General features: G+C 42.8%; 1 protein-coding gene across 1 annotated transcript in view; it reads left to right on the top strand.

Moving 5' to 3' along the window:
- bahcc1b (BAH domain and coiled-coil containing 1b) overlaps positions 1-15,882 on the top strand; it is a 68,994-nt gene extending 53,112 nt beyond the window's left edge. Inside the window, exons 15-28 of the mRNA XM_015000344.2 lie at positions 1,610-1,688; positions 1,834-2,008; positions 2,104-2,262; positions 3,994-4,161; positions 4,322-4,566; positions 7,507-7,678; positions 7,823-7,940; positions 8,335-8,410; positions 8,502-8,610; positions 8,696-8,818; positions 9,516-9,653; positions 10,201-11,627; positions 12,795-13,031; positions 14,752-15,882. Of these exons, the coding sequence (XP_014855830.2) occupies positions 1,610-1,688; positions 1,834-2,008; positions 2,104-2,262; positions 3,994-4,161; positions 4,322-4,566; positions 7,507-7,678; positions 7,823-7,940; positions 8,335-8,410; positions 8,502-8,610; positions 8,696-8,818; positions 9,516-9,653; positions 10,201-11,627; positions 12,795-13,031; positions 14,752-14,961 (3,436 nt within the window). The 3' untranslated portion in view covers positions 14,962-15,882. The remainder of the gene's footprint in view (positions 1-1,609; positions 1,689-1,833; positions 2,009-2,103; positions 2,263-3,993; positions 4,162-4,321; positions 4,567-7,506; positions 7,679-7,822; positions 7,941-8,334; positions 8,411-8,501; positions 8,611-8,695; positions 8,819-9,515; positions 9,654-10,200; positions 11,628-12,794; positions 13,032-14,751) is intronic.
- The last annotated feature ends 11,730 nt before the right edge of the window (positions 15,883-27,612 follow it).

Here is a 27,612-nt window from a genome sequence, read left to right on the forward strand (position 1 = left end):
AGGCAGTGAAGGAAGGACAGAGTGAAAGAGAGGCAGGGAAGAGTAGTGTTCGATAGAGGTTAGTGTTTATCGATTGAGCCCTGAAGCTCCGGTCAACGGACAGACTCCCCCGAGACTGCTTTATCTCTCTCTCTCTTTGTTCCTCTCTCTCTCTCTCTCTCTCTCTCTCTCCCTCTCTCTCTTTCACTTCCCTTCCCCCACTAAACCTCCCTCCTGTTCTCTCTGTCTCTATCTTCAGTAGTGCAGCTTCGTTTCTCAGACCAACTCTTGCCCTTTTACATGATGATTCAGCTTCATATTCACACGGCGGCTGAATATTTCTGTGTTTGGCGTCAAACCACATTGGCTGTTCTCAAACCCTGCATCCCACCTCATGAAAAAAATTAAGACAGTGAGAACCAGTGGGAGGACGGAGAGACAATGAACGAACCATTATGAAATAAAAGTGATGTAGAAGGAAAGGGCTAGAGGGCATGGACTGTGCAAACATTTGTCTAGCAAGAGGAAAGAAAGCCCCTGACCCAAAGAGGCACAGACTCTACCAGACCTCTAAAGATGTGCTGCAGTATCTGGCACCAAGATGTTAACAGCAGATCTTCCAAATCCTCTAAGTGGCAAAGTGGAGCTTCGACGGATTGAACTTGCTTGTCTGGGATGTCTGATTGAGACCTGGAACATTTGAAGACCAAGTCAACACCTTGAATCTTATTCTCTGTAGACTTAAACCATTTCAGCTTTGTGGCAAGGTGCATTATCCTTCTGAAATATACTATAGCTATATGAGAATGCAGTTTCCATGAACAGGTATAGCTGTAAACACATAGGTAGCGTCAAAACAACATTTGACAAAGATACCAGGGCCCAAAGTTTCCTGTCAGATCCTCGCTCACACAGTCGTCTGACCATCACATCACTTTGCTTTTATCAAACTATGGTTGGACAATATTGCTGAAAAACTCATCACGATATAAGTTTGCCATTTTAGTTGATATTTATAATTGTCAGTATCAATAATTATTGATTAACTTTTGTTTTGTTTTAAATTTCTGAAAAACTTTTATCCACAGTTGTCTCTCTACGCCGCTGTTTATTTTTAAGCAGGTACGAGACGCGGTGGCATGACTTAAAACTGCTTAAGTTACTCAGCAGGTTGTTGCGAGATAACCAAAGAGTGAGTGAGTTAGTTGATGCCACCCATTTAGTTTAGCTCAAAAAGAGAGGTTGAGCAGCTAACGTCTTTCCTGTGCCTACATCTCCCAGATATATGTGCAGAATGCTGTGCGGTTCTGGATCAGAGTTCAGTGAATATTGAATGTTCTATCAGCTTTATCATCTATTGACATTGATCAAGTGTATTGCGATACATACTATTGATTCATTGTCTAAGTCTATATCAAACTTGCTCAAAAACTCACATTTCTCATTTTACTTGCTTCTGGCACATCAACATTGAAGATACAATGTTCACTTGCTATCTAATATTTTGAACCTGGTCAGAAGTACCACAATGAAAAGATAATTAAAACACAATCAGTGGTTGTACTGTTATGCCTGGTTAATGTAAATTCTCATTTTGTGACCATCTCTGCCATGTTTTGTTTTTTCCCAGGACTGGGCTAAATATCGTAGAGCAAAAGAACAGGAATGCCTTGTCCAACCACAGCTTCAACAGTTTGACTGCTGCACAGGTCAGTTATCCTGTAGTTCACAGTTTATCTACACACAAATATTCACAACCATCTCCTGCTGCTTATTTTCGTTTGTCTTTCAAGAATGCTTCAATTACAACAAATAAATGAGTCAATAATTAGTCGTTCCACTGACTGTTCACAGATGAAAGCTCGTTGTAAGCACAGAGGTCGACCAAGCTCTCTGAGCTCCAGGCTGGCCAAGCGGGTGACCCAGATGAAGCAGAAAACCACCGCCCAGCGGGAGGCGCCAACAGCTGGAGGGGTGCACAGCAGTGAGGAAGACCCTTCCAAGAACCACAGCCGACAGGGGGGGAAAGGTGAGGAGTTGGTGTGAGCATACATGTAAAGTTGTTGTCCATTAGGCATCTGGAATTCCAAAATGAAAAGACTCTGATTGCTGCTGATCCATCAGATCGACAAGACCGGATGCCAGGTGAGACCATGAAGAAGAAGAGGGGTCGAAAGCCCAAAGTGGTAATGGGCATCAACCCCAACCGGCCTCATCACAGGGACAGATGGGACACACACGATGAAAGAGAAGAGAAGAGCTGCAGCGAGAGTTCAGAGCGTGGTGAGTTACCGATCAGGTCTGACAACAGGATTGTGTCCTGGTACGAATTATTCAATGCTAAATCAGACAAAAGTTACAGGCAAAATTGGCAATTGGAAAACATATTTTGCAGAGCTGTCACATGCTACTGTTAGCTTTCAGCGTTCACATGTAGTCAATCATGTGAGTCAACGGTGCTTAGCGGGCTGATGGGGTTAATGAACATTGACCATTCAGCGTGAGATTTTGCTGCGAGAGCGTGTTTGTTGCGTGCCTGAGTGTTTCGTCGAGGCATCTGAGAGTGAGATGTGTGCCGTCATCAGGGGGCTCCTCTTACCGCCTGGCTTGTCTGTCACACTGTTAAAACTGTTAACGATGTACCACAGGCATGCAGCACTGCCACCCCCAGCCCTCATCCTCAACCGTAACGTGAGTCCGTCTAGAATGTCACACCCCCATCCTTCTGTCTCTTCCTCCCAACTCTAACCTCGTGAAAATGCCTTCAGTGGAGGCTTTGAGTTGATGAGACCATCAAACCCACCCCGGTATGGACCTTTTTGTAGGAAGGGCTGATGAGGAGAATGTAAAACTTTGGGGAAACTCAAGAATTCAATCCACCTGTGGCCTTGGCAACAGGGACAGGTGGGATATGTGTGGGTGTAGGGCGAAGTGTTGACGAGAATCCTGTGTAAGTGACAAATGTGTTTGAGAAGTGTTGACACCCAAAACACAAATCCCCCCTCGTGTCCCCACCAGTCAGCGACACTCAGCTGCCAATAACAATCTGTTTGTGTGTACACACAAGAAATGGTGGCTCTAGTCTCAGACTGGTACTCGAGTCACACTGAAGTTGCAAAAGTAGAGACTTCATACTTCATTTGGACTTGTGCCGTTGAGACTTAGATTCTGGATCTGGGAACAAGATTTCATGAACTATCTTTACCTCTTGTAATCACTGGTGAAAACCCTGTAGATGGTTTATAGTTATCTGTTAATCCCAGTTGTAGCTTCATGGATGTCTCTCAAACTGAATTAGACCTAACAGCTATTGTTCTCTTACTGGTACGGTAGCAAAGACTTTCAAAACAAAAGCAACTTTTTCTCAGAAAGGAAAATTCTTTCTTGTTCACTAAATATTTCATGCCTCACTCTTTACTGTCTAGTTTATAACTGACCTTGAAACACATTTACTGTAAAGAATCAACAACAGATTGAAATTACAATTTAACTGCAAGTGTCAACATTTAAAGAAGGAAACGATGCACATCAGGTTTGGGCTGCACAGGGGTGGAACTGTTTGCACTGTTCCAGGTTCAAATCTCCAAAAGCAATCATAGCAGGTGTTCTGAACATATTGAAGCTGGTAATAGTTCCAAATTGCAGATCCTCTCTCAGAGAGAGAGAGTATTTTGAGCAAAAGTGTTTCTACAGAAGGGAACCTTACAGTTCCTGTTAAAAGCCGCTCTGGTAGAGCTAATGCTGCCCTGCAATTTCTGTATAAATTGTTTAACGGTTTAGGTGCAAGTCCGTTTAAACACTTAAAAATTAATTTTAAAAACTGGTGATTTCTAAAATTGGAAAAATACCAAATACCGAATTTAGCCAGAATACATCTGTGATGAAATCTGATTGGCTTTTGACATGAAACATCCGAGGCCCAAATGTTGTAGAGACGCTCTGGCTTTTGGCAATGCTCACGTAAAAGTCACTGGAGGTTCTCTGACTGATGGCTCTGATGCTGACATTTCACAGAGGAGGAGGTTGGCAGTGACGACAGTGAAGACGAAGCGGGTGACATCAAGATTACCTCATCCTCTAAAGAAGCTCTTGCAAACTCCACTGGGACGTTTCCCTTTTCAGCTCAGTCTTCCAAACTCCAATCAAGCCTGAAAGCCAGAAGCAAAAGACCTGGACCTCCTGGTGAGAGATTACATGTACTTGTAATTTGCAGGAGTTATGTGGAAACTGTAACGTAACTCCACACTCCCTTTAAGTTTCTTGTCTACAGGCACACCTATTGTAACCGGAAAGTAACTGCAAATTATCTTTACCTTCTTTAATGTTCCCTCCTCATCCTCAGGCCTGGGAAGCTTCCCCTGCATGCAGCAGAGGAGTGCAGCCAGGCGGCCAAACTTCAGGAACTTAGACAGGGGACATCCGGACCACATGGGGGCTACTAAAGCCTCCCTCCCCAGCTGGGGTGTGCCATCAATGGGCTGCAACTTTGGAGAGAGCCACAACAACCATCGAGCTCTGACCGAGGCAAAGAGACTCATCAAAGACAATGAGAGGAAGACCTCTGCAGGACAGAGCTTAAGAGGGAAGGTGAGGCCTTACAAAGTTAACTCATATGGAGCCGATGCAATTATATGTATCTGTTGAAGTTTGCACATTTTTATAACTAATATATAAAAATGTAAAAATGTGAGGTCTAACTGCTACTAATGGACGCTTATTAAAAACAACAGAGTATGAGCAGAAATGTAAGCTGTCAGAGAGTCATGAAGAGAGGAAGGAGAGGGGTGAGTCATGAAAGGTCGCTCCCTTTGACCTTCTGTTCATCTAAATAAACGCCGAGAGGCAGAAAAGCATGAAGGACTTTTGAAAAGCGTTCACTTAAAGACGCTGATGTGAACCACACCCTGTCAGGAAGTTTGACGATCAAACTATAGATTAACAGTGACACCTCCCTCTAATAGCAAATACTGCAAAAAATAGATGTCTGTTCATTCTATAGATTTGTCCTCATTAGAGATGCACCAGATTTTGCACCCAATTTCCAATCTTCAATTTTTCTAAAGCATTGATCAATTCTGATTTCTCTTCCAGAGCTAAGCGTGTAAGACTTTTAGGACTATAATCAATAATATTCTAAATATTGTTTCTAGTCTTTCTGTCTTGAGCAATCATTGATTGAATTAATAATGGGCCCTATATCTGAGCTATAGGGCTCATTTTATGCAACAATTTCAAACAGCAACTTTACTGCCATTCTTTGAGCCTTCATGTTTTCTACTGTAAGTATTGCTCTCTCTTGCTCCACTGCAGCCTAAAGATGTCCACCCATTACCTAAAACATAGTCTGTCTTTGGTTTCTTGGTGCAGTGTGATCTTTGCAGATTGACACTTGCTCCGGTGTACGGGCAAAAAAAAAAAAAAAAAAAGAATCGACTTAAATTTTGGCAGAACCTGTCATTGACTATAAAGAGTTTGTTTCCCTGCAAAGTTTGTGCCACTGTGGAGCAGATGCAGTCTAAATCATGTTTTTGGACTGTGTGAGGAAGTCAGAGTATCTGGAGAGAACTCATGCCTTCATAGGAAGAACATGCAAACTGCATGCAGAAAGGCCCCAGGCTGGGATTTGAACCCAGAAACTTCTCATTGCAAGGCAACTTCACTCCCCAACCGTAGATATGTCGTAGAAAAAACATCTTCCTTTTAAAAAGCTTTTTGCTTCTCTGTGTTCCCTAAACTTTTGTTTTTTGTAACTTAAGGATAAAAGTTGGTTTCTCACTAACTCAAATTAATTTGCAAAAAATTTGTATGACTGCACAATATTGTTAAATACTGAAATTAATTAAAATACCTAACTAAGTCTTGCACTTTCTAAGGTAGCATAGTTATGCTTACTGGTGCTTTTATTGTTTGGAAAAATGCAGGATGTTTGAGTTTCCAAACAGCTTGTCATTGATCAGAGCAGATCAGTCTGGAAATGGGACCATTTTCTGGTGCGTCTCTAGTCATTCTAGAATATTTGTCTGAATGTGGTGTGTGTTTGTGTGTGTGAAGAGGCTGTTTCCTTCTCTCTGAGCAGCAGCGATGAGGCACCTATATTTACCTTCATCTGAAATGCCTGAGGTTTCAGTCCTTTTGAGTCATCATTTGGGAATGTCCAAAAACACAACTCCAAACCAAACAGAGGAATATGAAGATAATCATTGGCCATAACTCTGCACACACCCATGCATGCTTACACTCACACACTCACACACACACGCACACGCACACACACACACACACACACCACACATGCACACAAACACACACGCACACACACTCGGCGGTACTAACGGGAAATAATCCTCCATGCCCTCTGGTGATGAAACTTCTGTCACTAAAATATACGGTCTCCTGGTGTGGAAAACTCCAACACACACACACACACACACACACACACACACACACACACACACACACACACACACACACCATCTCACTTAGATTATTATGGTCTTTGGAAAGTCTAAATACAAGCAGAAACCTGTTGGGTGAGCTGGCTTTTCATCATCACTCATTTGTCATCTTTAAACAGACCAGCTCAAACCGGTGTAGAGATGGGTAGGATCTGGTGTATACTGTGTGTGTGCATGTGTGTGCGTGTGTGTATGTGTTTGTGTGACTGTGTCCACCTGAAGTGAAGCATCATGTAGCAATAAGCCCGAAACCAAGTCCGTTCAGGGGCAGCAGTTATTACCGACTGTGACCTCAAACCTTCAAGTGAACTGCGCAGAATGAAGGGGGAAGAAAACAGCTTAGGGGCTAACTGAAGCATCATATTACTGGCGGTATTGGTCCCAGCGGTTACACCTCACTGATGTGTTCACCACGTTAGTCAAATCTGACTGGAACAGACCAGGTTTGCTCACCTGAAGGTCCTGTTTCTGTCGACTCATTTGCGTACACAGGTTTTCTCCCAGAACCCCAGTGGTAGGGGTGCTAGGGCAGTCCATCAGCAGACCATCGTGTTTTTGTGTTAAGAAATGTTTGAAATTACAAAAATTCAGAGGTGCACACGCAGGCATCATAATTTGAAGATAATAGCTTGTAAGGCCAGCGGGCAGGTACAGGAACGGCGCCCAGTTCAATGCATCAACTATAAACCCAGCTTAATCCATCTTTACTGTATGTCAAACTGTACATAAAGTAAACAAACCACCCTAGAGAGGGCAAGTAAAGCCTGGGGACCCACCAGATTTGGAGGAAACTCTGGTACATAGTGAAGCCATGTTCTGCTTTCTCCTCAACTGATGTTGATGGTGACGATGGCGGTAGGAGTTCGTCTTGCAATCGGTGGGTTGCCTGTTCAATCCCCACACTGTCCGCCTCTGTTGTTATGTCCTTGGACAATATTTTCCACCATCACTGTGCAAATGTGTGCATAAATGGGTTAATGACTTCTAGTGCAAAGCACTTTATCAAGTCCTGGACTTGATAAACCTCTGTCCTGGTCATTTACTGTTTACATCCTGTTTCCCTTCCGGTCAGGAAAAGGGTCACGGAGTGAGCAGGCTCCTGCAGAGCTTCACGGCTGATGAAGGTTTCCGCTTGGATGGGGAGAGCAGTTTCTCGGAGGGGGAAGAGGAGGATGAGGAGGATGACAGGCAGAAGGAGAAGTCCCTGTCCCACCTTCCCCCCAACATGCCTTCCAGAATACCAGGTGAGGATAAACGCATGCCTCTATATCCGACTTACAGTTCCTGCCTTAAGACGTTACAATTCATCAACTCAATCTGAAATGAATGTCTTTGTTTCCTTTTATCTCCACCATCAATCCTTGAACTTTCACATCACCTGTCTTCAGTGCTGCCAAACTGTGTGCTGAGTAAAGAGATGCTGGTGGATGGCCTGAAGATCCTAATCTCCAAGGAGGATGAGCTGCTGTACGCCGCGTCGGTTCAAACCCTGGACCTGCCTGACATGTATGAGCATGTTCTCCTCCCATCATTCACCAGCACACCCACAATCTTTAAGGAATTTTCACTGCCTTTTTCATATAGAGTCCAAAATTTTGTGACACACTGAGCCCATTCGGGTGGCATAGTCCAAAAACTTAGTCATTCCCAAGATTTAAATGTCTGGCAGCATAAAGGGTGATCAGAACGAGACAAACAGGACGTTAAAAGACTTCAAAGCTTGGAAGCGCCGCAGCGCATGCCAACACATCTGCTAATAGAAAAAATAATTATATGCCTGCAAGTCACAAAACTCCTGCCTTCACAACACACACTTGCAGAATAAGCTCTGAAAATCGTTTACAAATTCAAATGACAGTTTGGTATACATTTCTGCATAATTACAATTTCCTTCTCTCAGATTCAGTGTCGTCATTGAAGGGGAACGGGGAAATCGGCCAAGGATCTACTCACTGGAGCAGCTACTACAAGAAGCCGTGAGTCAGACCACATCACATTTTTTTAAAATTATTTTATGAATAGCCTTTTTATTTGCTTCCTGAAAGCTTTGTGTGTGCTTGCTTCCAGGTGTTGGACGTGCGACCCCAGACAGAGGTTATCCTAACGGAGGGAACCCGAGTGTGTGCTTACTGGAGCGAACGCTCTCGCTGCCTTTACCCCGGCTATGTCCACCGTGGTGAGACGCACCTGCAGACAACCGCTCTGTCCTCTCACCGGCTCACTTTGATCCTGAAACTCATACTTCTCTGTCCGTCCTTCAGGAGGTCCGGGTGAGGAGGAGAAGGAGAAGGAAGGGAGCGTGATGGTGGAGTTTGATGATGGAGACCGAGGAAGGATCTCTCTTGTAAACATCAGACTTCTGCCTCCTGGATACCAGATCCGCTGTAAGTATGGAGCTATGAGCAATCGTTGCATTTTTTAATTTACAGGGAAAATAAACGACGAAGACATCATTCTTAAATGAAATCATGTGCAATGCAACTACTGATTCCTCTGTTGTTTTAACTTAGTACAACCGTCTTTAGCCAACCAGGCATGGAGGAAGATTGATTTTGTGTCTTGTGATCATTACTAAATTGATTTGGCTTTGTGTTTTAAATCCAACTAAAGCACCAAGAGATGCTCAATTTTCAGGTTTCTGGTAGATGTTATTTTTACTAAAAATAACCTAGATGTCCTCAATGCAGCCACCCAAAAAGCTCAAATTTGGTCTCAGCTGACCAAAGTGCAAGATTCTCGTTAAAGTCCCTGTAAAGTACATGGAACACCTCTTATTTGCATTTGTGATGGTAGGACAGGAAAGTTGGTTTCTTGGGATGGCTCAGAAGCAACCAGTTGGCATGACGATAGTGTCTGAAAACCTGGTGACTCTCTGTGAGTCTTGGATATCATCTTCACTCATAACTTTTAAATTCTTGCTCTGACTGTAGATATGAGGGCATTTTGGCAGGTAGCTTTGTTTTTGCTGAACTCTGGCTCTGGAAGATCAACAGCTGTTGACCTTACGTAATTGGTGTGTGTTTTTGTCTTCCCCATTTTGAAGAGCGTGTGAGAGAAATCTGATGTGGTTTCGTGTTCCAGGTGCGGAACCGTCTCCAGCTCTGCTGATCTCTCCGGGCCATCGGGGTCGGCGAAATTCTACGGCAGAGAAGAAAGACACTCTGACAGAGAAACTAGCCAATGAGGAGGCAGGAGGGAAGCCCCAGGAAAAAAGGCCAGGTGCGTAGTTGGGTTGTGATCACAGCTTCTCCAATAGCAGATTTGCCATATAGTGACTAGTTATTTGCAATCCACTGCTATTTTAACTCCTACACGTAGTCTAAAGGTCCTTGAGGTGAATTCACTGAAAAAACATTACAGTTTCAGTTGTTTGTTAATTATCGAATGCCTTCAGGTCACAGGTGAGCACAGAGCAGCTTTATTAACTGAAGGCCTCATAAATTAAGATGACTTTTTTGCTGCCTTTTATTTACCCTCCATAAAAAACACATAAATCATGGCTTTATGGAGTTTCATAAGGGTGCTTTGTAAAGTTAGCTAACATCACAAGTCATCACAAACTAAGAGTGACAATAAACCTGGGGGAGGAAGACAGGTTTACCAGGTTTGTTGCAGTCTGAGTAATGGATCTGTCGAAACTAGGTGAAGATCAAGGAGATAGAGATTAAGTTTCACCAAAGCTTTTAGTTTCATAATTAATCAACGTTTGCCCTTAGGATTTTCTTCCTTATTGATTTCAGTCCCCATCTCCATTCTTTTCTTTTAGTTGGCAGGCCGAAGAAAACGTACTCAGTGCCAAAGACAGCCAACTCATCAACCTCAGCAACCGATTCTGTGATGAAGGGAAATGCTCCGTTGTTGAACTGGTCCGTGCCCAGAAAGAGACCGCCAGTGGACTTCTTCCTCTTCAATGGGATGTCCCGTAAAACCCAGAAGAAGATTAGGGAGAGAGACTTGGGCTTGTTTCACCGGCCAGCCCTGCATTCTCTAGCACCACCAACCCCTATTAAAAGCATTTTTGGCACTGCATTTGAGGTTGACTCATTCAGTAGCATCGCTAATGGCTACTCAACCTTTGGGAACGGTGGAGCCTCCGTGGCCGGGAGACCAGTCACCGCCATGGGTTCCATGGGCCTCCGGGACTCGCCTTGTTCCTCATCCGTTACCATGGCCGCGGCAGCTGTGAGCCGCAAGCCTCTGAGTGAACGTGACAGAAAACACTTCTTAGTCAAGCTAGACCACGAAGGAGTGACTTCCCCCAAAACCAAAAATGGCAAAGCCTTGCTTCGGTTTGGAGGAGCAGGAGGGAGAGGAGTGAAAGGCCTGGCATCTACTGTATCACAACGGTACATCCAACCTTCTCTTCTAGCAAAACATGACAAGAAGGTGGGAGAGAAAAGGGAAAGCAGCGCCAGGCCTCGATCCGAGACCCTTCTGAAGGGCAGTCCGCCTCTCGGGAAAGATGTTCTCTCTGCAGGTCTTGGAGTGAAAGGTGGAGACTACAGTTTGGACTACCCTAGCGACTGCCCCAGCTCTTACTCTGAATTGGATGAGGAAGACGAGGACGATGGTCAAGAAGCAAGACGAAGACGAGCAGCCGTCTCATCCCATCGGGGCGGTCGTTTTCTATCCCGTCCGACCATCTGCTTCTCCTCATCTTCCTCCTCCTCTTCTTCGTCTGGCTCCATTTCCTCCTCCTCTCTCTGTTCCTCAGACAACGACTCCTCCTACTCGTCCGACGAAGAGTCGTCTTCTGTGCTGCTGCGGCGGGCGCTTCTCCAGCAGGACAAACAGAAGAACAGGCAGAATGTCAACTCCGGCCTCCGGAGCCCTGACCCCACCGCCTCCAACCCCGCTTCAACTCCACCTAATGGCTACGTTACCAAGGCTGGCGTAGCCATGGAAGGATTGAAGGCAAGAGCCGACAGAGTGGAAGACAGGAAAGAGTACATCTCCAAAGAAAGCATGATGGTCAGCAGCAGAATGACAAAGGTGCAGCTGAAGAGAAAAGAAAGTTCTTCTAACGACCACCATCAGACCCAAAGCAGCCCCGTCAGCCAGCAGCTGAAACCAGCCAACAAGGACTCAGCAGCCACCAAGAAGCAGAGGATGTCTTCTCCTGAACCTCTTCCAAAAATGGCCGCCCTGCTGCCTGGACGCCAGCTCTGGAAATGGTCTGGCGATCCCACACAGGTATGACATTTTGTGGCATTTTTTTTGCTGGAGGTTTTTTGCATCCAGGAATTTGTTCATTAGAAAGATAAAGACTTCCATCAAACTCTTTTCTGAGTTTGATTATCTGAAATAAGCTATGTTGAGTTTCAGGAACCCTACTGAAGACCACTGGATAAAGGAGAAATTTTTATGGAAATGTCTGTTTTTCTTTAATTATTTTTCTGTCAATAAATGTGCTGAAATGGGTGTGTGATAAGTACATACATTTTTGATACAACTAAAGTCTAAACAGCTAAAACATTTAGTTTTTTTTTTGCTCCCTTCAAAGTTAGTTTAACTTTAAGCACCTTTTAAGTGAGGTTCTGTAAAAAAGTTGCATTTGACTGAAATCTGTGAAGATGTGAGAGCCCTCTGAAAATGCTAATAGCTGCCTATTTTAATAGTTCAATAAGGTGTCCAAATACACCTTGACACATATGAATACAAACAATGGATATTGTTCTGCAGAAGCTAATGTCCGTGGTCAACCAATCAGTGTTGTTCCCCAGCACTCCTGGATCAGATGCTTTGCAATATCTAGCCGATAGCGTGTCCAGTATCATTGTACCAAGGTATATCAACTTCCCAAGCTGCATTTTTAAAATATATTTTTTAGATATGCTCTATAAATCAAATTAGTAAATAGGCTGATTTTGTAAGAGTCTCATTCCACAGAAATATCCACAAAGAGATAAATACTGAACCAAGAACTGTCAGGGCCCACTGTAAGCTGTTAATATCTAAGCTACAGTAGCAGAAAGTCTTTATGTCTGCGTTTAGCGTAAATCCAGACTGCTACAATAGAGGCCAAGTCCACAGGTCTCTCCATACTCTGTTAGACCCAAGAAATGTGTTATTTTACTCAAGAGGTGAAGAACAAAAACAGAGTTCCTTCTGGGCAGAATACTTCATTTTTGCTAAGAATCTGAAATCCCCCGTAAAAAACATCAAACCTGCTGTTTTACTGACTGAAAACAACTGAAGTAAATCAAGCATTTTGTTTTGTTTTTGCAGAAATTAATGTTTTGCATTGTAAAGACACATTACTTCCTCCTACATTTTGTGTTCAACAAAGCAATGTTAAACTGAGCTATAAAAAATACATGCAGAAAAAAAAGTCACTGCTATTTGCTGTTTCTCTAACAGAGAAGAGGTCTAAAGGGTAAAGCCCGTAAGCTTTTCTACAAGGCCATCATGCGGGGCAAGGAGATGGTGCGTGTCGGCGACTGCGCCGTGTTCCTGTCACCTGGCCGGCCCCAGCTGCCCTACGTGGGAAGAGTGGAGAGCCTCTGGGAGTCGTGGAGCTCCAGCATGGTGGTCAGGGTCAAGTGGTTCTACCACCCAGAGGAAACTCGCCTGGGGAAGCGACACCGTGATGGCAAGGTAAGGCCGGGAAGTGCAAGGATCCTTTCTATGCGTATCTAGTTTGTGGTATTTTTAGAATAATGCAATACCTTACTGGTACTTTTCCGCTCATCCTATCATTAGTATTTCTAATTTTCAGATCAGAAAAATGTACACATTTAATCTACAGTGAACCACAGACTTGATATAACGTTCATGTTAAGCTGCAACACCTTCTATTAAACCTCCAGTATGTACATTTAAAAAGTATGTTTCTCCATATCTATTAAAACTGTTATCATGTTGTAACAGTTTGGCATAAGAGAGATAATAAAAAAAATATAAAAAATAAATAAAAAATCAAGCTCCTCCACCTCCTCCCACTGCTACAATAAAAGTACCACTACAAGTCAAAAACAACCAATCAAAGCCAGGAGGAGGGTCTTAGTGCTGTCAATTAGCTTGGTGAATGTGCTGTTCAGTGTGCTAATGGTTGCAAAACAACTTACTCTTACAGGAAAACTGTTTATCAGCCGACATTGGTGCTCGGAGCTCCACGTATTTAGCCTTAGCATTCTTCTATGTTGTGGTGAACTAGCTGTAGCTTAGCAAAAAGCAAGCTGGGGAGGGTGAGCATGAGCATGATTGACAGCACCAAAACCCTCCTCCTAGCTGTGATTGGTTGTTTCTGGCCGAGTGGTGTATTTCTACAGTTAGTACTAGAAGAACTGCCATACTAACAGCAGTTCTCTATGACTGATTAACTGTCATTTATTACTGTTATGACATAATATGTAAAAAAGTTAGTTTTTTTCTTCAGAAAAGTTACATACTGCAGCTGTAAAGGGGCTAACTTACAGCTGCAGCATGACGTATTGACCATATTCTGTGGGCCACATGGAACCATGGGCGTGCTGTCCACAGGCGGTTGAGATTTCATAGTCAATTACCTAAATTGCCTAAATTTCTTGTGACAAATTGCTTCATTTCCCACAATATGAATGGATACCAGCAAGTTTGACAAACTACTGTCTTGTCCACAAGGGCAGTCACTACACATCTATAAATGTGTACAGAGAGTGGCAGCCCTGCTGTGCGTTACCCGAGTGGTTGCACCAACTCTCAATCTTATCAGCTTGGTGTCGCACAGATCTCAGTTCGATGTGAACATCGTTTTCTGAGTCATAAAAATTGAGTTTTCCGCAGACGTGTCTGATAGAAGTCCACTTTTAGTCTGAAGTACGCCTGGAGCTCCACAGAGTGAAGTGCGCCCAAGTATGGGAGCCTTAAACTTTCCACAAATCCATCCATTTTCTGTACACCCTTGTCCCTCAGTGGGGTCGGGAGGGTTGCTGGTGCCTATCTCCAGCTATTGTTCCGGGCGAGAGGCGGGATCACCCTGGACAGGTCGCCAGTCTGTTGCAGGGCAACACAGAGACAAACAACCATGCATACACACTCACACCTAGGGGCAATTTGGAGAGGCCAATTAACCTGATAGTCATGTTTTTGGACTGCGTGAGGAAACCAGAGAACCCGGAGAAAACCCACGCATGCACAGGGAGTACATGCGAACTCCATGCAGAAAGACCGGGGCCGGGAATTGAACCCAGAACCTTCTTGCTGCAAGGCAACAGCTCTACCAACTGCGCCACTGTGCAGCCCCTCCACAAATCCACCAGAGTTTAAAAACCTAATCTTACAGTTTCCCTTTCCATAAGAGAGTTCTCATTGTCCTTCTCTGTCGTCTTTCCGGCAGAACGCGTTGTACCAGTCGAGCCATGAGGATGAGAACGATGTGCAGACCATCTCCCATCGCTGCCAGGTGGTCAGCAAGGTGGAGTACGACCACCTGATGCGTGAACATAAGGCGGGCGGCCCCTCCAACGACCTGTTCTACCTGGCCGGAACCTATGAGCCCACCACGGGCCAGCTGGTCAGCGCGGACGGCATGGTCATCTTGTCCTAGCACCGCAGATGGGAGCAGATATCCAACACAACTGCTGAGTTCTTCTAAACAGAGGCAAGACGACGCTTGGTTCCGCGGATTGAACTGCTTCTGTTGGAGAAAGAGTGAGCCAGCAGTTCAGAGGAACGGGCTGGCCCAGGCCACGTTTACCCAGGCTCCTTGTCTTAACCCAGCGTTTCAACCCTTCTCTGCGGCAACCAAACACGAATACTTAGGATTGGAACGTCTTGGAAGTATTCCAACAGGAGGGCTTTCTGAAGCAAAGAGACTCAACGCTAAGGAGAGACATGCTGTAAACCACACTGGTTTGGATGGATGTAACGGTCTAATACATGTAGTCTGACTCGGACAACGCTATTTAAAGGCCCCCAATAGGACCAATAAACACTGTAGTTTGGACTTAAATGCCTATATATGTTTCTGCAGAGTGACTGTGATGGCATTTAATGAACTTTTAATGCACATTATCAGTGCTTGCGTTTGTACAGTTTATGACGTCGAGCGACGACACGATGTCATCAGACTCTAATGATCGATTCAGTGCTCGATGACTTTAGTTGTTTTTGGTCGTTAATGACCGAAAGGCCGAACAAAGTTTTCCTCCTTTGAAGCCATACACATCGATACCTCTCTATCGCCGTCTCTGTCGTATCCGCCTGTCCGGGCGCAGGCAGTAGGATTGTTTATTTGAGCTGTGTGTGTGTGTGTGTGTGTGTGTGTGTGTGTGTGTGCGTGTGTGTGTGTGTGTGTGCGCGCGCGTGCGTGCCTGGAAGAACGTGTGCGTGCTTTGTACAGCATTCTATGTAGAGTCACACGCTGTACATAGTATATAAATATAAATATATATAAATTTATGTTCATGTGGTTTCCTTTGCAGAGATAATTTTATTTTAGAGTTTTGTAGGGATGGTGGGTGTGTGTGTGTGGGGGGGCGGGGCGGGGGGGGAGCAGGAGGAAGGGGTTGTTGCAGAGTTAGAAGGTGGGCTCATGTTTCCTTTATAAATGCACTGAATAGGACTAGAGGTGTGTGTTTGGGGTGAAACTCTGCAACCCATGTGATGACTTAGTGGCTGTAGCTCTAGGCAAAAAGTAAATATGTCGAAAAGATTTTTGAGATATTTTCTTTCTTTTTTTTTGCTTGTTTTAATCTGTTGGAGTTAGAATGTGCATTTCTTTTCATTTCTTTTCAGAAAAGAAAGCTGCATTTCTGCCTGGATCCTGAAAACAAAAACAAAAAAAACAAATCCAGTTCTTGCCTGTTTTTATCCTGTGTTCCTATGGAAAATCTAGATACTTATCTGGCAGCAAAAAGAAACATACCAAAGCACCTGTGACTTTACGCTACACCATATTAGATTAAAAAAAAACAACAACAATAAAAAGAAAGTATAAAAGACGTTCAATCAGTTCTGAAACCGGGACCCCTGCAATCTCAGAGGGATTTCCTCTCGTCCTGTCCGCATTCATCCGGTGTTCGCGGAGACGGTGTCCGCACGCCACCCAGCTGATGCACTTGAGGTCTCTATGGCAACCAGTATGGCATCACGTGACCGTGAAGGACAATCAGAGCCAATCAATGGGACGATGTTGAGAGACAAAAATACAAGAGAAAAGGATCAAATCACAAATTTATGCTTCTTGTCACTTTTATTCATGCTTTGCCAAAAAATATGTCTGTACATTTTTGTGTTTATGTTTCCTTTTGTTTTTAATCATCATCTTCTTGTTTATGCAAGCCTGGATGACTGTTTGTAGTATAGGATGTACAGGAGGAGGAACATAAATGCCTTTTTTCCCTTTTTGAGGACTGACTGACTTTTAACAGCATCTCTGCTGTTACACTGCAAAGCAAAAGCTTTAAATGGAACCTAATGTGAAACTCAGCTTTGAACTATTGCTTTTATGGGTCTTTAATTGATTTTTTGTGTTTGTTTTTAGTTTTTTTTTTTTTTTAAAAAAAGCTGTATTTTCTTTAAGAAACACTGGATTGAATTCTGATCATCACATTTCGACAGGAGGTGGGGTTTGGGGTGGGTAAGGGGGCATCATTGTGTGTGTTTTTTAGACCCACTGGAACCTGCTTTGTATGGTTAAAATAGCCTACGAAAATATATTATGTAATTTCAGTCATTCTTTGGAAATATGACTAAAATATTTCCTTGTGTACAAAAAGAAAAATATTTATCTTAATTTTATTGCCTTTTGCGTTTCATTAAAAAAAAAGGATTCTTAAGAATGAAAGCGTCTGAACTGCTTTTCCTTTCGCCTTTCCTGCAGCGTGTGTGCTCTCTGAATGTGGCCTTGTGTGCGTCAATGCCAAGCCATCGTCAGACGTGAGAATACAGAGCGCAGCAGCAAGCAGGAATAAAGAGGTGGAGGCTGTGAGGGTGGGGCAGGAGGTGGAAGAGGGGTGCTCAAAAGAAGGGAAGCAATTTGAAACTGTAGCTCCAGTCTGATAGGAGGGGAAGAAGAGGGAGAGAATGGGAAACTGTATCTGGCGGTGTTTGATGAGGGGGGAGCGAGGCAGGATGTGGAGTCTCCTCTGGCTCCTCAGGTGGGTCAGGTATTCACAGCAACACAAAAACGGAACAGGACCATTAATAGAACAAAGCTGTGGAAGGGGGGTGGGGGGATCAGCTTTCAGCCTGCGCTCACAGCTTTCACTCACTGTGGCCATCGCATCGCAAAAAGTATTCAAGCCCCTTTAACTTCGTTGCATGTCGTCAGTAGAACACATCTCATTCTGTTTGGTTGTTCATCACTTTAACAAGACAAAATCTGAAAAGTGTGGTGTGCATTTGCGTACAGCCCCCCACTCCTACCCCTAAAGAAAATCCAATGGAATCAAATGACAGAGTTTCTCCCTGTGTGTAATTTTATATTAATAAAAGTATCCCCATGGCATGATGCTACCACCACGTTTCCCAGCATACAGAGTGTTTCCCATGTAGGCTTTAACCCTTTTAGACCCGAATTTCAAACGTCTGCCTATACAAATCTTCCTTATTTTAATTGTAAGTAGTTATTTAAATGTCCTGTGAGATGATATACTTACCCATGTACCCATAACAACTGGAACTTTCAATATCCAACAAGTCATTTTCACAATTTACCGTCTATTAAACGAGTGCCCCCCGGATTAATTTCACTCTCTGCAGCTGCAGCTGTGAAATTACCGTAATAACCCGATATTGGCTGGAAAGTGCAACGTCTCCCCTTTCAGAAACCGTTGGAATTTTTCAGATAGCGCCAAGTGCGGTGGAATTACGGTACTGCAAATGTTTACATGTCGGCGGCGACAGGTTCGGTTCTAGAAGGGTTAAAAGGGGCTACACATGGTTTGTGACAAACTGTAAATATAACAGTGAAGGGAGTAATAAGTAAAAGATTTGTGGAGGACATGACAAATAGTTCTCACGCCAACAGATTTTCCCACCTGAGTAGATGATCCTTGCAGCTCCTCTACACCTACAATTAAAGCTGCAGTATGTAACTTTTATTTAAAAAAAAAAAAGTTTTTTCCATCTTTGTTGAACCTGTAATGATACCATGACAGTATGGTATGAGAAAAATAATCTGATAAAACCAAGCTCTGATCACCACCTGCAGACAACATGGGTGAAGTGTCTTGCTCAGAGCGGGGATCAAACCGACAACCCAGCGATCACAGGATGAGCTCCTACCTCCATCGACCCACTATCACTCGATTATCAAATGAGAAAAGTGTGGTGTTGTTTCCATGAACATTTTGTAAAAACTAAACAGGGCAGAGTGGAATCCCGGTGGGTAAAGGCAGGACTGACTATGTAGTTCTAGAATATTTTTTATCTGGACGTGTTCACAGGACGTCTGCCTTGAGAACGCGCGGACATCAAGGTTCGCCTGAGTATGTGGCCTGTAAACATGTTGGACCAGGAACTCATCGGCCCTTGGAGACTGGAGAGTGACGACCCCTGATCTGGGGGTTTGAATACTTTTGTGCGTGTGCCGGGAGCGGCACACACAGCACAGCACAGTTCATCAGACAGCGTGCTGCTAAAGGTGCGTCTGTGTCGGCCTGTGGACCAGCTGGGATTACCACCTCCAGCGTGTTGACCTGCCAGGACAAAGTGTTCACTTTTACTGCGTTACTTGAGACTTCCAGCGACATATTCACACCTTCTTATCGTACTGTAACTGCATCCTTTGTTGTGATCATAGCAATCATCTATGGGGCATTTACCTTTGACCTAAAACAACAGGGCCGTCTCATGGCACGGCTCGAAGCAAGCTGAGACGCTGCGTTGCCATGTCGATGTAAACTTTACCTCACTTTTAGTGGATTTTTTTAGTGGCGGTGCCTCCTTCAAACGTTTGCCTTTTTGCCCTCGACCGGCTGCGTTTTTACTTGTCGGTTCAGAAAAAGGCGCCTGACCAACAGTCCAGGGTCATAAATTAAGACCTTACAAACATTTACTTATTACTCATTTACTCAATTACAACCTCTTTGTTCAGTTCTCTTTTAGCCGTTTGGCAGTTTGTTATTGCAAAGATATGAGGCAGCGCTCCTACCACACACATGCACACACACACACACGCACGCATGCACGCACGCACGCACACACACACACACACACACATATGCCCCCATTCTGCTCCCTGTTGGTCTTTTACATCCTCCTCATCGGCTCCTCAATCAGCCCACGCCTTGAAAACACACAGACATTTAGTGCGGTCTTTTGGCTCCTTATCAGCAGGTTTGCATTGGGCTTATCTGGTTGACATTGTTAAACTACTTTACCCAGAATGCTGCAGGAGATATGGGCACAATGGTAGGCTGGGGTGGGGGGGGGGTGTCCTCTGGGTTAATGAGAGAAGCTTTCAAGTTGTAAGAGCAAATATGCTGCAAGCTGATTTGAGTGTATGTGTATGCGTGTGTGTGTGCGCGTGCGTGCGTGTGTGTGTGTGTGTGTGTGTGTGTGTGCATGCGTGTGTGTTTGTGAAGGGTCAAGGTGTCGCAGGAAGGTGTGGCAGCTTTTATTGTATTTTTTTGCAGAAGGAGGGGCTGGGGAGTCCATTTTGAGTATTTTTTTGCTTGTTTTATGTAATGCTACGGAAGAGAAGCTGAGGAAATTTAAGTGGGTGAAAAGATAAACCGGAGCACTAAAGGAAGAATGGGAGCATAACTGTGTATGCAGAGCTGTGCCTGAGAGAGAGGGGGGGGGGTTCCAATCATGAGAAAGCCCTCCATTTAGATATAGTCTGAGCATGTCAGAGAAGTGAATGGATGACTGTCAGCTGCGGTGAGGTGTGTACATATGTGTGTGTGTGTGCGTGTGTGTGTGCGTGTTTGCCAGGATGTATTCAGGTCAGCATGGGGATAAGGAGATCAGTGGTCCTGTCCGCATCACCTCATCCATTGCTCACATGAGCCGCGGCGAGGCTCACTGCCGCCGCCGTACCGTACGGCAGAGACACTGTGAACGTCCCGCAGCCAATCGGACTCCATTCCAGTTGTAAAACATATTCCACGGTGACAGATGGTACACTCACATAAATCAGGAATTCCTGGCAGAGTGGAAGTCATGCGCATGTTCTGTACATTACAGCATCTACAAATGTTTCAGTTTTTCTTTTCTTCCTGCCCGCCCATCCCCATCCAGCTAGTTTTATGACTTGTTTCTCTTTCTCGTTTGTTACACAAAGACTTCAAAGGAATTTTTCTGACATCTATATTTCTCTCTTCTACCATAAGAAGATAAGTGGAATGCATGATGTGTTTTTTGTTTCCAACTTTTTCAGTTGAGCAGAACTTTTGGGAGTGGCTTTTCACCTCCTCAGAAGCATCATCCTGTTGTGTGGTTTGGGATCCAAACCCAGGCAGGTCATTCTGAGTTGATGACTTTATGGAAAACGCAAACATACAAAATCTGGAGGTTACATGAAGGGAAACGGACAAAGAGCAAACCGGCAAGGCATAAGAAAGACAGAGGAATGACAGAACAGACTGACATAAATACTGGGGAGATTGATTGCTGGAATGCAGAACAGGTGAGTCTAAGTAGTGGATGATGAACAGTTGAGAGCGAAGGCATCGAGGGAAAGTCATGACTAGAGGACCCAAAAATTAAGGAGGATAAACTTTACAAGAAAACATAAAACCACAAACCCTGACAGCCCAGAACATGAGTAAGTATAAGACTCTACTGCAATGTGAAATGAACCATGAGTAACACAGAACTCTAAACCAGACCAAACAGAAACCAAAGTCCTTCGGATCATAACAGGTTCTGACTGGATATTTGAACCAGCAAATATTATACATTTTTAATAAGGTTGATGTTCAAGTTATTCCAAAAGCTTATAGTTTTAGGCTCCTTGATTCTCTCTAAAGTCAGGCTTCATTAGTGTTTGGGATTACTGGTGTCTTGAAACGCCCAGCTGAGTTATCCACTGTTGACTTGAACAGATTGAGAAGAATTTGGAGCCGGTGTTCCTTTTAGATTTATGTGAATGTTCCATTTTTTGTTGTTGTTGACCATGAGAGATTACTGAAGTGACTGGAGAGCAGGGTCAGAGACTCTGGTTTGGTCCAGTACTTAACTGGTTCAAGTCTCAACTACAGAACAGAGATTTCTTTGTGTCATTAGGTAACTTCTCATCAGAGTGGACAGAAGTCACATGTGGCGTACCCCAAGGTTCAGTCCTTGGGCCGCTTCTGTTTTATGTTTTCATGCTCCCTGCAACAAATGATAAGATGATACAGCTCTACATCACAATGTCACCAGGTGACTCTGATCCTGATCCAAGCACTGAACAGACAGAGAACAATGTGAGAACACATCAATGTGTGTGTCGTAACTGAACAGAAACAAAATTAAAGTTATTATCTTTGGACCTGAACTAAAGTCAACGTGCAGCTTCAGTTATTACAGATAGAAACTAGAGATCAGGCTGAAATCAGGGAGTAGTGATGACCTCTGAGCCACATAAGGACATTTACAAAGTCGGCCTTCTATCACCTGAAGAATATTTCAGGGATTAAAGGACTAATGTCCCAACAAGAGCTAGAGAAGTTCAAACATGCATTTATCTTCAGTCACATTTTTTACTGCAACAGAACAATATTGAACTAGCTAATTTGAGATTATTATTTGTTAAGCACAGGTCATTATGTTTTCTTACCAAACATTTCCAACCACTGCAAAGCCAAAAGTCAACATAAAACAAACCTGATAAATAAACACAAATTAGTCCTATCTGGGTCAAAGTTCATTTTTACTCTAACCCTGGTACTTTCTTTATCGCAAGAAGAGAAAATGCAAAACCCAGCAGAGCTTTGAGAACCAAACTCATAACATCCTCAGTCTGTCATCTGCTGTTACGTCTCAGAACAGCAGAGGGAGCTAGACTGAACCGAGTTGTGGAGTAGGTGTGAAGAGGAAGTCTGAAATATAGGGCAGAATACTACTACTACTATTTCCATGAATTTAACATTCATTTGTTACAGCATGCCTTGTTTTTAACATTTTCCCGATCATTAACGTAATGACTGAATACTTACACATTCAAAATTAAATAACAGACATTTCACATTTTACTGGAACTTCAGCAACTTCAACCAATGGTTTTAAGGCCGTGGCTGCCGAACAGCACATTGAAGTGCAACATTTGTGAGATAACGTCCCTAGTCAATATATATATATATATATATATATATATATATATATATATATATATATATATATATATATATATATATATATATATATATATATATATATATATATATATATCAGTGACGTGCAGTCAGGAGAGGCAGGTGAGTCAGAGCCTCACCTGTCATCATGGAAAATAATATATAATAATAAAATCATTTATATTGCTATTTTCACCCTGTGGTTTGTACTATAAAGTATCTATTTTTTACTTAGCTTAACCAATTCTGATGATTTTTTCTTCAAAATCGCTGGCTTTTCGCATTTTCCCATTCAAATGCTCAGAAGCGAAGCCGGTGAGGCAGCAGGAAGCTGAGCCTCACCTGGGATTGCACAACCTCTGGCTAACTGCACTGGCTGCTATTCTATGGGAGCATGTTCGTCCTGTCTGTACACCGGCAATGAAATGGCTTAAAAACATTTAATATATTGACTGATTTTCCATAATTTAGCTTATGTATATAATGTACAGTGTTTTTTTTGTCACCAACTGTGTGTGTTTCGTGTTTTGTGTGCGGAGGAGCGATCAGAAACGGCAGAGAACAGACTCGAGGTAAGGCAGGCAGTTCTCTTGCCTCATGGCAGGGGGCGCTCATGATCCCAGATATTGTGACTCCACAACTGCAGAGTAAGACACAGTGAGCTAGCCATGGAGCTAGCCATACAGTAAATAAGTAAAGTACAGCGATATATTTGTTTTCTTCTCTCTTCCGACGTCAACATGAAAGACTACATTTCTACACTTAAACAGTTTTCTAAAGTGGATTTTCAATTGAAGCAGGAGATAATAACTAAAGGAAGACCAACACCGGAGCTGAAAGTTTTGCTTTGAGATAGTTTGATGATTGTTAAACGGAGTAGAAAAGACATGCCGAGGATAGACTCGGCTTTAGATGAACAGATATTTTTGTGCAGAATTAGCGGTGCATGGATTTCATTGATACGTAAAGGTAAGACAGCAATAAGATTTTTTTTTATTTTCATGAAATGTGCGTTTTGTGGGCTACAGTTTATGTTTAAATAATTCAGTAAAATAGAACGGTAGCTAATCTACCACAGCAATTATTTATTAATTAAACATTAAGCCTAAAACATACTACAACAACAGACTAAATGTTCTGTTCTGTGTGCAAAATTCTTGAATGTTTTTTGGTGTTAAATCCTAAAACATGAAGTGGCATTGTTGTCAGTTGCTATGGCAACGAGTCTGCGTAGCTTGATGAATACAGATCACTTTGCTGTGGATCATAGCACCAAGTTTCACTGAGTTAACGTGGCTATGGATGACATGTAAAAGATTAGTCTTTTTGCCCCCCAGCGTTGTATGCATGCCCAAAATTTCCCTACGTCCAATAACATGCACGGTGTCTAAGTCATAAGTCAGTGCCTCACCAGCAATGAACCTCACCGCACATCACTGAGATATATATATATATATATATATATATATATATATATACACACACACACACACACACACACACATAAGAGAGAGAGAGATGAGTTACATCTAATTGCTCTTCTTTCAGCTCTTGCAGCAGTTATTGCTGGTATTTGATATTTGGAATAGTAGAGGGTCCGTGGTCGCCTGGTGGCTGCCTGGACCGGCAGTCAGAGTAGGTCAAACATCCTGTAAAAGTCTTGGTGGACACAGCAACCTTAGCCACAGACACCTGATAGTGGTTGTGTGTGGATCCTGTGAGTGTGATATTCTTGATATGATCTTGATGCAGGCTGAAATTAACAGTCAGTCGGTTGCCAGGCTCGTCAGCTCTACCCCAGCGACAGGAAGATATCTGCAGAGTATCAGAAATATACCGCCGCTGCAAATACACCACACACACACACACACAACCCAGGCCTGTATGATGTTTCCTCTTGAAGGGCTGTCAGCCCACTGCGGGAGTCATCAAAATGCCTGTAACGTTACACTGATGTCGATTTAATATGTACAGTAAATTAAAGTGACACCTGAATGCTGCGACAGTGTTTGAGGATTTATCACTTCACCAAGTTAAATATGAACCCAAATAAAAAGTGTGGTATGAATAGGCAAATGGGTTGTGTTTCATTGCTTTTCGTTTTCATTTTTCTCACTCTGTATGTCCATAGGGTGACCTATGATGCTTCCTTGAACGGTTAGGATCGGTTTATGTGCTGCACAAGACATGTTCATTGTATTTTTTTGTACAAAATGATTGTAGATAATAAAATTCTAGTTCTGCCGTTTTGAGTTCCTTTCAGAATGGGCTCTGTCACTTTAAGTCCCAGTAAGCTGATACTGGCCACGCCCCCCAACTCAACATTTACATTTGACTGAGAAAAAGGCTGTGAAATGATGCAATCGTACATCTTTGAAAAGCAGAAGTGGAGCCTTCTGCACAATCAATAAGAATGGCAACAACAAAATACATTTTTCCTCTTTTCTAGCAGCCATTGCACAACGCATACAGCAGTAAAACCAGCTGACCAAAACATGTCGGGCTTCGGTTGCTAGGTAACGGCACAGTGCCTGTTGATTGTGACTTAGCAATGGAACGGCTCATTTTCCCTGACACCAAAAAAACATGAACTTACCAAAAAACGTCTGGGTGTTTTTATACTCAGTGGAGACACAAATGGAAGTATATATAAAACTGTGCAAAATGTTAATTTTCCATAATAGGTTCCAGAATAAGTCTAAAACATAAAAGAAAATCAAGTACGAATGAAAAACCAACTTGTGTACCCTGAATAACATCGTACCTCCTCACATCATATGAGGGAAAACAGCAGCTGGCAGAATGTGAACCAGCTGCAGAAATATATGTACAACTAAAACTTTATACTTTAGGTAAAAATATTCACCTCAACCCTACGAGGCAATGATCTGCTCACCGAGCTGAAACTGCATCCTTATATGTAAACAAACCTTTTCTTAAAATGCAAATAAAACATGAAAAAAGAAGAAAAAAATCCACTTTTGGCACTTAAATTTGATCGCAGTATTTAAGCTTAAATACTCTTATTTTAAGTTAAAATAATTTTATCATATTTTAAATAGCTATTAAGCAATACATCTAAAGTATGTTCTTCATAAATTCTACACTTTGGCTCTCTGAGTTTGGCAGCAAAATCCTCATATGAAATCTGAGTAAATCAAAATATCCTCAAAAATTAATTGATTCATTGACACTTCAGCTGGCAGTAAAAAAGTAAAAGTACTTTGTTACTGTACTGTAGTAGATCTTTCAGGTATCTGTACTTTACTTGAGTATTTACCTTTCTGGTGGGTTTTTCCTTTTCCTCCATATATTTTAAGAGAAATATCAGCACTTTCTACTCCTTATATTTTCACATATGCCTTGTTATTTCCGAGATGGAAAAATCCACCGCTCGGACAAAAACAGTGTTGTAGTGTCTGTAGCTCTCCACACAGTCAATGCAACCAAAGCCAAGCAGAAGAAGGAGACCAGAGGAAAACAACATGGATGGAGACTTTAACCTGAGTAACGTCACCAACAGAGGAACTCATTCAGACGTTCCCCATCTGTTCCCAAACATCCTTCCATGTTTGACTCAGGGAGCAATTATGATGAACGCGTTGTGTTTGGAGCAATCTAAATGATCCCGACTGAGATTTGGTTTAAAGAAAAAAAGAGAAACATATCAGCATTTTTTAAATCTTTATACCAACACAGTGGATGTTGTAAGCAAAAAAAAAAAAAGAAGAATTTTATATATATATATATGTATTTCTTCTGACCAGAACTTCTTTAAGTATTTTAGACTTATAATTCATGTTGTATTGTATATGTAGGTGAAAACTACTTTTTGCACTTAAGTACGTTTCAAAACTCTTACTTTTTACATTTTTCTTGAGTAAAGCAGTTCAGCTCGTACGTTTACTTTTACTAGAATATTATTTTCATACAAGTATCTTTCCTTCCACTTAAGTCGAGGGGGTGAGTGGTTTGGGCCCCTCTGCTCACTGGCTAACTGCCTCCATGTCATGCTGCACTGACGCATTAATTCCTGCACAGCTGCTTCGTCGTCAGGTGAAGGTGATCACCTGACGACGGTGATCTTCGTCAGGTGATCACCTGGAGCAAGATGAAGCACATCTCAGACAGACAGAGGCCTGGGCAGAGAAAACCAACATGTTGGTTAATAAGTCGAGTTGAGCTCAGCGTCCTCCTGTCACACCTCACATGTGTTCTCTTCCACTTCGCCATGGATCCTTCAAGCTTCTACATGTTTGTCAGAAGACACTGCAGCTGGAGCGAGGCTTTCTATACCTGTCTGCTCTACCAGTCCATGTGTTGGGAGACAGAAGGACTTTACACTCGCCCCATAAAAGAGCTGCAGATTAAAAAAAACATACAATATTATAGGATTAATCAATGTAATTCATGCAAAAGGAGTGTGTAGGCCTGTTCTGCAGTGGGCTGACAGGTCTGTATGGATGTTTTTGTTGGTTTTATGAAATATTTACATTTTAGAAAAAAGTAAATATTAACTAACTAATTATTGGAAATATGTAGTTGAAATCTATCACTCAGTGTATTGAATCTAGTTTTCTAATATTTCTGTGAAATTAGAGAAATAAATTAATCTTTTTTTACTCAAATTTATTCAGATTCTCATCAGTCAACTTGTGGACACATTTTTGTCTGCAGCACAGACCCTTTAGATAAATCACATGAACGTAGTTTTGAGTTTTAGAAATATTCTGGAAATCTTTCTAAATATGGCACATGTCAAACTCAAGGCGTGAGAGCCAAATGTGGCCCGCCTAAGCTGTTTATGCGGCCCTCTGGACTCCAGATTATATCAATACATTCTGGCACAACCGGCCCTTTAAGAACATTCAGATTTTGGATTTGGCCCCTGAAACATGGCGTTCTGTCAGTCTGTCGGCTCTGGGTTAAAAACATGATGGCAGTGTCAGTAATGAAACAGCAATTTCTCTCTT

This window comes from Poecilia mexicana, unplaced genomic scaffold (assembly GCF_051168715.1).
Source record: "Poecilia mexicana isolate PSO_F unplaced genomic scaffold, ASM5116871v1 scaffold_19, whole genome shotgun sequence".
NCBI lineage: Eukaryota > Metazoa > Chordata > Actinopteri > Cyprinodontiformes > Poeciliidae > Poecilia > Poecilia mexicana.